Source organism: Propithecus coquereli, unplaced genomic scaffold (assembly GCF_000956105.1).
Source record: "Propithecus coquereli isolate 6110/MARCELLA unplaced genomic scaffold, Pcoq_1.0 Scaffold243, whole genome shotgun sequence".
Taxonomy (NCBI): Eukaryota; Metazoa; Chordata; class Mammalia; order Primates; family Indriidae; genus Propithecus; species Propithecus coquereli.
In genome coordinates, this window is record NW_012147986.1 from 808,061 (window position 1) to 821,202 (window position 13,142).

A 13,142-nucleotide genomic window follows, 5' to 3' on the forward strand; every position below is an offset into this window, starting at 1 on the left:
CTAAAAGTTCTACATTTCATTTCCATTTTATTCATTTTTGATAGTTTGGTCCTTTTTTGCATAATTCCTTCTTATGTTTCTTTAAATATATTACACATTTATTTTTATTTTATGCATATTGATTTTTAAGCCTTTGTGAATCTGGTTCTGCTATTTGTGTTTCTTCTGATTCTTGTTTATATGCTTTGTTTCCTTGCATTTTATGATTTTTGATACCTAAGTTCCAGCTCAAAAGAATATTATTTGTGAGAATTCTTAGAAGTATGGGTTAGCGTGTATTTCTCCAGAGAAGATTTACCTTTGTTCACTCAGTTATCTGGGGGTACTAACAACAAGACTGGGACTACTTTTAAAATAAATTCTCAATTTGAGATTTCTTAGATCACATAGATAATATTAATAGTATAAATATGGGCCTCCCTTTGTTGAGAAGGCTGATTTGTGATAAGATTATGGGAGTTTCTCCCCTCCCCCACCTGGAGCCAATACCAGATAGGCAAGTTTCCTTGCAGTCTCCCTTTATGGGGAAGTGTTTTTCTCCGTTATCTTTCACTAAGGATGTAGCCCTTGAGTATCATGGCTTTATTCATTTGGAGGCCTCTGATTTGACTCCTATCCTATCTGGGCTATAGGCTATGTCTTTTGTTCTCTATGTGGCTATAAAATAGAAACATTAGGTTATAGGTGATTGACAGAATCTGGATTCCTCTTCCTATTTTTTTTAATCCTCTGGAGATTTTTCTTATTTTATTTTCTGCTTGGCATTAATTCACTGGGGGAAATAGCTCACACTAGGGACTGCCCTGGTCCAAATGTCTTATCTGAAATACTGCAGGGCAGAGGAAATGTGCTTCTTAAAGTGCATTTAAGAAGAAGATTTAAAAACTTGATCCTGCGTTTTTAGGAGTTTGATATAGAAAGGTTTTTCATGGTATGTCCAGTTTTCCATATTGTTCATAAAAATTTATTCTATTTTGTCTCCTTTGTTCTCTGTCACTTTTTAGATTGGAAACTGTTCTGATACCTTTCATCCAACCTCTTTCAGGGACTTCATTACTTATAGACTTAAAGAGTTTTAAATTGTGGTCATTTCTAGCCATGGAGTATCAATACACAACCACTTAAGGATGAAATTGGACCAAGAGTTCAATGTCATATTGTTAGGTCTGGTTCTTTCTCAGAAAATTAGAAAAATGTGTATGTGTGAGATATGTACATGTGTATCACACACATGTATCGCATACATGTTATATATGTATGATATACATTTATATGTATCTATGTATGCATATGTATACATACATATATAGTATACACTACATGCACATCTACAAGTGAGACTACTTACATTTATTAGAGTTTGATTCATTGATTCTAGGAAACTTGGTTGGTTTATTTTGTTAAGCCCACATTAAATCTACATGCATAAGTAGACCAGGACTATTCACTGCAGTGTTTCTACCATACTAGTTTAATCATTGGTTTGTTTATCTCTACTATTAATAATAATAGCGTTATTACCTCTGTCATTGGAACCATAATAATAATTTTAAGACTGAAACGTTCGAGACTCTGAAGTGTTTTAAAAATTAATATATAGTCTCTTAATATTTACATCTCTTCAGAGTAATTATTTAATTAAATACTTAATGTCTTTTGGAAAAAATCTTGAAGAGTTTTATCAACATATTCTAGATTCAGATTCATTATGGTGGTGGTAGATATTATATGAACTGGTAGTTTTATTTAGCCCCAACATTGTATGTTTAAGTGTTAAACTTGACACATTGAATTCCATGCAGTGAAACCAGAGTTAATCTACCAAGTGTATTATAACCCTGTATATACCAACTATATTACTACTCTGCATTCAGCAGTTTCCCAGGTTTGATTTGATGGGCATCACCAGCCTGTAGAAGTACTCTTTTATATCTTATCTTATAATTGGCAGCAATATCCATGTTCCAATTTTTACCTGCCAGATTTCATGCCATCACCGAAAGATGCAAAGGAATAAATCTTTTTGCACCTAATGCAAATTGATACAAAGGACAAAATGAAGCCACTAATATATACTTTTGTGCCTTTGTATTTTCAGTTGCTGGTGGTGATTAATTGTTCTAACAGTGTGACATTATCATAGTAGTAGTTATGGCAGTCTCTGTATTCTTAATTTGGAGTTTCCTTGCTTTCATTAGTTTATTTCCTAATAGTCTGTTGTTGATTTGACTGATGTTTTGTGACAAGTTTCCCTTCTCCACTTTCCTGTGGTATTTAACCAAAACCAGGTTTTTAGTAGGCCCTTTGGCTAGGTGCCAGTTGAAACTACTTCACCCTGTTTTTATTCCTCTGAAAATAGCCATCATTGGGGCTCTCTTCCTGCTTTGAGGGAGATCTCCATCACAACATTTATTTGGTTGCATGGACTGTCTTCGTGAAGCCAGTAGATACCTTGGTATCTTCAAGGGTAGAAAAAGGATTTGAATGTATTTTATCTCCTGTGGCAATACAAAAACATTTGGATATAGTGTTCAGTTTAGAATTCATTAACTATCATATGCTTCCCCTGTCATTGATGGTGATATACATCCATCTACTTATGTTCATGCACCCAGAACATCCAAATTATAATACTAAGGTCTCAATTAAATTGATAGACAAACTGAAGTAAGGAAAAGGGACTTTAAACTCCCTTTGACCTCCTGCAATTTCTCATTCAACATCATGCTCAGATCTGTTTTTCTACTTTATTTTTAACTTTTGGAATAAACAGAAATAGTAATGATGCTTTTATGGAGCTTAATGAAAAGAAAATGTTTGAGGACTAAAACCATGGCAGAAGTTAAAAAACATATATGTGAAAAAGAAAAGACCAGAATAAACTCTGGAATTTTTTTTGGATTAATAAAAAACAGAAAACAAAATGTTTGTTCAGTCCTTTGTGTTTTGAAGTTCTCCATGATTCTGAAAACATCTCAACAGATCATGCTTTGTATGATGTGATACTCTTTTCTATCTACCTTTGAAACAACTGGAAATCCACATCAGTTAGTCTCTTACCCCTCCTTCTCTTTCTCCATCTTCAGCATACATGGAGGACCTCCTTGTGCCAGGGTCTGTACTAGGAGGTGGAGATAAAATGGGTAAGACACAGTCTTTGCCCACAGGGAGATTAATAATTTAGTAGGGAGAGATTGACAAGTGAATGGACAATCAGACTATGGTTTGAAAGATTCTGTGATGGTGATAATCACAAAGGAGGAGCAGGTAACAGAGTCTGTGTGATTAGGGAAGGTTTCCTGGAAGAAGTAAGATGCAAGTTGAGAACTGGAAACAAAGGGGGAAGAACAATTCAGGGAGCAAGATTCCTTAGCAATGTGTAGACTCTGACTTGCTGTTGATTGTTTCTATGATTTGCCTGCTACTTTTGAAGACTTAAACAATGTTATACATTTAGGATAATGTACAACAACAATTTTAGGATACTTTCCTCTGCAAATAACAGTGTATCAACGGACAGTGACTTAAACAATAGGAAATTTAAGTCATATAACATGATGTCTGAAGATAGGACGTCATGAACCCAAGGACCCAAGTGTTTTTCATCTTTCCCCTTTGCCATCCACATATTATTGGCAGTATCTTCTCACATCACAGGATGGTTGCTGTATCCCAGGCATTATGCTTTCATAGGGCAATGTCCAAAGTAGGAAAATCAGTTTTCCTGCATCCGTTAGGAAAGAAAACCTTTTCTTGGACTCTCCCTGCCAGATTTCCCTTTACTTCTCATTGATGAGAGTTGTGTCATGTGTGCTTATGTTAACTGATCACTGACAAGGGGACTGGAATTACTATGATTGATTTACAGACTAATTAGTATTTAACCCTTGTGGTAGGATGGAAGGTAAAATACCAGAACAAATTGGGGTTCTTCCAGTAGGAAGAAAAAGAGAATAGTAGTTGTATAATTACAACTAATAAGCAACTGACTCATCTTGAAGTAGAAGTTTGTCTCTTTTTAAAGTCACTTAGCTTTGTGTTGGGCTTCATATTACATTAGCTTTTTTTTTTTTTTTTTTGGAGACAGGCTGGTCTCGAACTCTTGGCTTCAGGCGATCTTCCCACCTTGGCCTCCCAAAGTGCTAGGATTACAGGTGTGAGACACTGTGCCTGGCCTGCATTAGCCTTTTTTAATTGTGTTTTTTTTTGGGAGTGAGTCTTAGCTGTATCAATAACAAGCAATGTAATTTTAATTAAGTCATTTAACTTTTCTTGGCCTCAGTTTCCTTGAGTGTACAATGAGAGCTTTGTATTTTAAGACCTCTTTCAACTAATGTGTTGGGGGCCCATGTGATTTGCTTGCTTTCCTTGCACTAATAGGATACAGACTGATGTACTAGAGAGGACACTTTAACTGTGTGAACTTGGCAAGTTACTTTATCTTCTTGGGTTTCAGGTTTCTCATAAAATGGGAATAATTTCTAATTTATAAGGTATATGAGATTTAAGTGAAATAACAATGCTCATAACATTATTTTACCCCCTTTTTGACAGGCAAATTTGAGCTGATACAGACTCTATGCAAGTGATACAATCCTGTAGTAGTTTGGTATAGAAGAATGGTAAATATTAATATTTGTTGAACAGAATTCCTCAAGTGCCATTTTACAAGTTAAAATCTGTCTCTTAATATGCTCATGAAGTCTAGGTTGGGAGAGGGATATAGTACTCGTATGATATTTAGAAGTGTGCATCAGATATTTACACTAGGAGGATAATTTACTTTTTGTAAAAACCTGTGGTTTATTTGGGGGATTTTTGGAAATCAGCCTCCATAGGTCAGCATTTATTTAGTTGAGTCAAAATTTAGGCTATAAAAAGTTATTGTTAATTTTTAAGCATTTCTTCTTGTTTACCTTTTGTTAAATACGAGAATATTCTTGAAATTATCACAAATAATTAAACCAGTGGTGCAGTTTATTCCATAGAAACTCTTGTTTCACTGTGACATACCTGGACATGTCAAAAGCCTATGATTTTGTTCTCAAATTCTTGCCTTCTAATAGCAATGGAAATTTAAACATTAGAGTACTTTACTTATCATTTAATAATTAGCTATAAGTCCTTGGCCAACAAGTATTATAGAATTTAGTTTTTAGATTTTTTTTTTTTTTTTTAGTTTTTAGATTTTTAAGCAGTCCTGTTTACTTCGCCCCATTGTTTTAAGGAATTTTAGAAATAGACCATCACTAGATGGCAGTCTTTCTCTACTTTAAGTCATTTTTTAAAAGGGGAAAAAAAACCACACTGTTCAACTACAAGGTTGACTACCAATATTAGGTTAGCATCAGTAGATCTCTGACCTTTCCACAGTTTAAACTGTGTTTGTTTTTGTTTTTAGTCTTTTATTTTTGATATATTGGATAGCAAGGAGTTATACTGAGATATGCTTGAAATGCTGATTCAAGGTGAACCGTTAGGTAGTGATTAATTCATAATTGTCTTTTCTTTTGCTGGACAATTTGAGACAAAACCTTTAAGTCAGTGGTTTTTAACCTCTTTGATAACCCGATGGAAACTATGGGAAAATTTTCTTTTAAAAATGCATGTATATGTATAGATATATACAAACTCCACACAGAATCTGGGGATCATGGATTTTCTGAGGCTTACCTATGGAACACAAGTATATTAAGTGTAGTCCACATTCCTTGTTTTAAATATGTGCATTTTACTCCAACTTTTTTAATTCTCAGAATACTCTAGGGATCAACTGTAAACCTTTCATGTTATTCAACATTATAATTAAAGAGAATATTAGAATGATAAAGGCCCTAAGATAGGAGAGATAGATGGGGGGTGGTGATGAGGTAGAAACTTCCTTGTTTGGAATTACTACCTCTACACTATTCTGAAAATGTATGATCTTTACTCTAGTAACTGAATTTGAAAGTAGGGGCGAATTGTAGAAACTTAAAAGGGAAGCTAGTACTTCAGAGAATTGTAATTGATTCTTTCTACTTTCTAAATGGGAAAGAGGGTCAGAGAGATTAATTGAATTGGCCAAAGACTCATAGCTAGTTAATTACAGTGCTAAGGGCACAGTCAAGCAGCTAAAATTCATGTTTCCTTTTTTTGATTTTGGATTTCTGTTTTTTGTTCGTTTGTTTGTTTTTAAACAGGAAGTACAGGGAGCTTAGGGAGGCATTATTAATATAAGTTCTGAATTTCTTAGCTTTGGGATTTTCTTCTCCACAGGTTCTCTTTTGTGATGTTCATGTAGATCTTTTGAGGGAAAAAAAGGAAGTTTTCCCTAACTTCTACCTAGTTAGGTAGACTTGCTACCTAACTTAGAAATATTACCAAGTCAGGGTGTACTGAATTTGAAACCAAGAAGTTGTCTAATATTGAATAATATTGTCAGCTTATGCCATTTAGGGTGAGGAGTTCTCAGTGATTCTTCCCATTCTCCAAATGTCAAGGAATATGAATAACTTTACATGGAAACTTTTCTTTTCCATTCATTGAAAGGGGAAAAGTTAAGCTTATTTGAGATTAGTTGAAATGTCAATGGTAGATTCTGTCTTGTGTATTCCAAATAGCTCCTTCAGGCAAATGGTTATTTTACAGTTTTCTTACTCATCAAAGCAGGGATTATTTGTAATTTATTTGATGATCTCCCTTCACTTCAAAGGAAGGAGAATGAATCTAGATTGCTCTGCCTTTTCTGAAGTGTTTAGATTCTTCACTGGAAGCCAAATGTGTCATCATGTATGAAGATATGTTCTGAGAAAAGTGTCATTAGGTATTTTTTTTTTGTTGTGTGAACATCATAGAGTATACTTACAAACCTAGATGGTATATATCCTACTGCACACCTAGGCTATATTGTATAGCTTATTGCTCCTAGGCTATAAACTATGCAGCATGTTACTGTACTGAATACTGTAGGCAATTGTAACAATGGTAAGTATTTGTGTATCTAAACATAAAAAAGGTAATGTGTTGTGTTATGATGTTACAACAGCTATAACTTCACTAGAAAATAGTTAATTTTGCAGCATTATTACAGTCTTATGGGACCACTTTTGTACCTGTGGTCTATCACTGACTGAAATATTGTTATGTGGTACATGACTATATATGTTTTGTCTGTGGATACTGCTGAGTTTTGGGCAGTGGAAAGGACCTGATGAGGAGAGTGTGCTTTCTGATGCACAGGATCAGGGTGTGATCTGGTACCTACAAGTGATTATAGAACCAGAAAATGTTGGCAGTGAGCAAATATGTATTTGTTGAACAGATATCAGAGATCAAAGAGGTCTTAGAGACCCTGCTAGTCATTTCTTAGCCGATGGATGTTTACTTACTGCCTACTACCTGTCTGGCATTGTTGTAGAGGTACAGTGATGAATATGGCAGACAAAGTTCTTACCTTTGAGCTTATAATCTAGTTGGGGTGGGTTGTGGGAAGAGATAAACAACAAACCATGGACAATGATGAGGCGGAGCTTGTTCAAAGATAGAGGGGATAAGCATTACTGGCATAAAAACAGCAAAACAAAATTCTGAGGCAAGAAGAGGCTAAAAAAAAGCCAGTGTAGCTGGAACATAGAGGATGATAGAAGGAGATTGGGGGTGGGAACTAGAGAGAGGAGAGAAATGGGGTTAGAGAGAAAATCAGAGGCTAGATTATATAGGGCCTTATAGAACATAATAAAGTTCAAGATTTTTATTCTTTTTGTAAAGGGAAGCCATTGGAGAGATTGAAATAGGAGGATACATCTGAGTTATTGCTTTTAAAAGATCATTTTAATTGCTGTGTGGATTATTTGTATTGGGGCAGGGATGAGGGAGAGGGGGAGTACAGAATAGAGACTGTTAGGAGGCCATTGCATTAGACCAGTGTGGTGATTATATAGATTTGGACTAGGGTTTTAGTGGAAGTGGTGGGATATGGTCAATTGTAGGACATGTTTTCGAGGTTGAGTTGTCAGGACTTATTAATGGATTGGATGGGATGCATGATGGAAAGAGATAGATTAGGAATAATTCCTGGATTTTTGGCTGGGGCAAGTGATGATGCCATTATCTGTGATGGGGTGGGTTGGTGATTGGGAAATTTGGAGAGGAATAAGTTTGGGAGTGGAGATAGGTTGATAATTGAGATTTTTTTCCCTGTGTTAAATTTGAATGGCTTTTAAAAATCCAACTGGAGTTGTTAAATAGTAGCTGGATATATGAATCTAGCACTCAGGGAAGTGCTCTGATTTGTAGGTATAGATTGGTAAGTCAGCACTATATAGGTGGTATTTTAAAGCCATGGGATTAGATGGTGTCACTTGATGAGAGAGCATAGATAGAGAAGAGAAGGGGTTTTAGGGATATTTAAGGATGTGATAGAGGAGAAGAGCTGAGAAAGGAGATTAAGAAACCATGTTAGTGAAGTATCATTGAAGTCTACAGAAGAGAGTGTTTAAAGAAGGAGAGACTATCAAACCATAGCAAATGCTGCTATTAGGTGGAGTAAGATGAATACTTACTCCAGTAAGTAAGGTAAGAAAGTGAGGAGGCGAGGAAGTGGAAAGGAGTTTTGTGAGGAAGGAGAACAGAGAAACAAGATGGTAGCTGGAGGGGGATGTGTGGTTAAGGGCAGGTTTTTAAAAATCATGCTTATATACCTAAGAGAATGATCTATTAGAGAGGGAGAAATATATGATGCCAAGAAGGGATAAAAGGGAATAGTGGTAGGGTAAAGTTCTTGAGAGAACACGAAGGATTGAGTACAGATAAAAGCTTGCAATACTTCTTCCATTGTTATAGGAGGGTGGACAGAGTAGGAGTTATAGATATAAGTAGGTTGGTTGATTTTAGTGGGGAGAGGGGAGATACTTCTCTGTGTCTCTTTTTTCTATAAGTTATATAGTCAGGGGAGTAGCTGAGAGTGAGGGGATGAACATTTGAGGAGAGGGGAAAGTAAGGTTCCCATATATAAATATTTTGGAGAATACAAAGTGATTTTTGCGGGGGAGGCAGGGGGATAGTTGTAGTAGGATTATATAGTGGTATTGAGTGCCTAATTTACATTTGTAGTTATATAGCTATACTGAGTCTAGCCAGCACAGCTATGTGATTTGTCTCCAGCAATGTTCAGCTTCTTGAGTATGTAGTCATGGAGTAATTGGATAGTTGGGTTTAACCAAAATTGAGTTTTTTTATACTAGTTTAATTGAAAAAGAAAAGTACAAGGGAGTTGTAATTTAGTCTTTTCATATTATGATGAGAATTCTGTGATGAATACTGTCAATCATTCAAATATTTTTGAATGAATGAGAAAGCAGAATTTTGGATTTTCCTGAAAAATACTCATTTTACATTGAGGCAATGTTAGTATACAATTGGATTACTTTGTGGTTTATATATCCTCAGTATCTAATTTCCAAAGATACTTGATTTGCTTTTGGTTTGTAATTCTGTTTCTCCTTCTTAGAAGTAACTGTGGTGTAATCTTCATACCATTTTTTTTAAAGGTCTGTCTATGATGGTGAGGAACACGGACGATTCATGGAGAAGCTTGAAACTCGCATCCGCAATCATGACCGAGAAATTGAGAAAATGTGCAACTTTCATTACCAGGGCTTTGTGGACTCTATAACTGAACTGCTGAAAGTAAGAGGAGAAGCCCAGAAACTCAAAGTAAGGAAATTCTAAGACACAATTGTTGGTGGGGTTTTGATTAGCATTAAAGGAATAGGGACTACAATGCAGATCACATACTTATAGTAAAGATTTTTGTATAGTATGAAAGGAATTTATACTGAAACCTAGATAATTGAGATCAGGGGTATTTAGCTAAAAACTTAGAGTTTATTGGAATATAATTACATGTGACTCAGAACCAGTAATTAGTAACTGTTTCTTTCGAACAAAAACTCAGTTTGACTCTTCATGTCATCTGCTTCCTTGCTGGATAAAAGCTATCACTGTAGGATGACAAAATTTCAGGGCACTGCGGTAGAATTCTTTGTAGCATGGTATCTAGGCCAAAGGAAGAAACATCAGTGGTTGTTGTGCAGGGTCTTCTACCAAAGCATGAAGCTTCTTTCTTGATGTGACAAATTAAGATTCAGGAAGGAAGCTCGTCACATTTGTCTGGTCCCTGGCATAACAAATTCACTTCGATAACTCACTTTGCTTATTGATCTTAAATCTAACTACTTCACTAAACTCTTCCGTTATTTCTAATAATTTATGCAGTTTTTTTGAGTTTTCTATGTAAACACTCATGTGATCTATAAGTAATAACAGTTTTATTTTCTTCTTTCCAGTCCTTATGCTTTTGATTTTTTAAAAACTGGAATTTGAATTAAAATCCTAAAAGGATTTTCCTGGGCATAGGGTTAATTTGCCAATGAGTGTAAAATTCATATAAAAGAATACATTGGTAAGAAAAACAAAGAAACATTTTTACTGAGGGGCAGAGTGGACTATCAGATATTATATTCTAAAGCTACAATAATTTCAGAACTCATTTGACCACAAACATGACTGAAACAGACATGAAATTTCTTTTTTTAATTTCTTTTTTATTTTAATTAATTAACTAATGTTTTTTAAATCAAAATTTTTTTTCTTAGAGATAGGATCTTGAGTACAGTGGTACAATTACAGCTTACTGCAACCTCGAACTCCTGGGCTAAAGCAATCCTCCTGTCTCAGCCTGCCGAGTAGCTGGGACTGCAGGTGCATGCATGTGCCACCATGCCCGGCTAAGTTTTAAATTTTTTCTAGAATGAGGTCTTGCTTATGTTGCCCAGGCTGATCTCAAATTCCTGGCCTCAAGCGATCTGCCTGCCTCAGCCTCCCAAAGTTCTGGGATTACAGGCGTGAGCCACGACTTCTGGCTGAAACCATCAAATTTCTTAACGTATTTTATTTAGCATAAATTTTTATGTTTTGCTACAGAAATATTAATATTTGATTATTCGGCACTATCCTGGTACCCATTGGGGGATATTACATAATAAACAATATATACCTTATTATCTTTATAAAATCTACAACATTCTTAAGTCCGAAACACCTTGGGGTCCCAAGGCTTTAAATGAGAACTTATGGGCCTATACAACAGTATCCTGCCATCTTAAGAAATATTATATTTCTAACAAAATTAAATCTCTCTTTTGTACCCCTCTCAGTTGCTTTCTCTACCCCAGAGGTAAGTCTTTTGATTTGTAATGTTCTTTAATGCTTATCTATTTTAATTTAAACTAAGTTAGATCTCTTCCTCATTCAACATATCAAAATTAATTTCAGAGGAACTAAAGAATTAAATATAAAAACAAAACAAAACAAAACAAAAACCATAAAGGAAATAGTAGAAAATGTAAGTGAATATTTATATGATTTTGGGAATGGGGAATACATTTTTAAACGAAATTCCTGAATCAGAAAGAAAAAAATGATAGATTTGACAGCATTAAAATGAAAGAACCTATTCTACATACAAATTAAAAATGAAAAGGCAGGTAATCAAAAATATTTACAAATACATATGGCAAATAGTTGATAGTCTTAATATATAAAGATTTTTTTCAAATTAATAGGAAATATATGTACATTCTAGTAGAAAACTGAGAAGATTTTTTACAAATTAATAGGAAATATATGTACATTCTAATAGAAAACTGAGAAATACACATTAACATTCAATTTATATAGGAAAAAATATAAGGGAACTGTACAATTTAGAAATAATTAAAGGAATGCAAGTTTAAACAATAGGTGCTAATACTTAAAATCCTACCTAGTTTTATGATTTACTCTAAGGCTGTAGGTATATGTACAAGGATGTTCATATGGTGATTTTTATAATAGACAAAATGTAAAAATGTTCTTAAAAATTATTTAATAGAAGAATACTAAAAGAAGTTATGGTACATCCACTTGAAAGAATAATAGATTGTAATATACTGTAGAGGATATTTGACATGGGAAAGTATTAGTAATGTTTGCTTAATGTGTGAAACAGATTAAAAAGTATGAACAATGTGATCCTATTTTTATAAACTAAATATGCACATACTTTATATGTAAATAAATAAGTATTAAAAAAGATTGAAAGACTGTACACCAAAATGTTATCAATAATTCCTGGGTAATAGATAATTTTAATGTTTTTATTAGCGTTTTTGTATTTTAAGTTTCTTGCAGTTTCAAGTGAAAATTTTGAATGTCACTTAGAAAATTCAGTGTTATAGGATACACACTAAAACAAAATTTTCATTCAACGTGGGAAAATAGTAAGTTGAAATCCAGGTAAAGAAAAAATGTTGAAGATCTAAAACTAAGGAGATAGCGAGGAAGGGACAGATTGCAGAGGTGCTTATGAGCTTATAAGATAGAGCCCATGAATCTCAGGTTTCTAGTTCGGGTGACTTAGTAGTTGGTAGTACTTGTCACTCAGATGTGGAATAAAATGAGGAGGGCCCGAATTTCATGAAAACCTTGGATCTTCTCTCTAAAAAATGTATACATACATGAGAATATAAATTGAGAACAATTTTCGATGACTTTGTAGAGCAGCCCATAGAGCGATTCCTCAAGGTCATGCTTTCCAACTTCTTGTCACAGCACACAAAGAAAGTGATAATTGAATGGCAGGCAAATAGGGATAAACTAGGGGGGACTTAGAGGAATATGGAGCGTGATGAAAAAAATCTGTACATTTTACAGATTATACTAAGAAAAATAGTAGTAGGATATATTAAGAATATATATACATTCTCAAAACTCAACAGTAAAAAACAACTCAATTACAAAATAGGCAAAAGGCATGAAGAGACATTTTGCAGAAGAGAATGTAGGAGAGGCAAATAAGCACACACAAAGATGGTCAATATATTAGTCATTAAAGAAGTGCAGGCCGGGTGCAGTGGCTCATGCCTGTAATCCTAGCACTCTGGGAGGCCGAGGCCGGTGGATTGCTTGAGCTCAGGAGTTCAAGACCAGCCTGAGCAAGAGCGAGACCCCCGTCTCTACTAAAAATAGACAGAAATTAATCAGACAACTAAAAATATATAGAAAAAAAATTAGCCGGGCATGGTGGCACATGCCTGTAGTCCCAGCTACTTGGGAGGCTG

General features: G+C 34.6%; 1 protein-coding gene across 1 annotated transcript in view; it reads left to right on the top strand.

Moving 5' to 3' along the window:
- Positions 1-13,142, top strand: part of EXOC6B (exocyst complex component 6B) — a 595,194-nt gene that overhangs the window by 74,299 nt on the left and 507,753 nt on the right. The window contains exon 2 of the mRNA XM_012646509.1: positions 9,531-9,696. Coding sequence (XP_012501963.1) covers positions 9,531-9,696 — 166 coding nt within the window. The remainder of the gene's footprint in view (positions 1-9,530; positions 9,697-13,142) is intronic.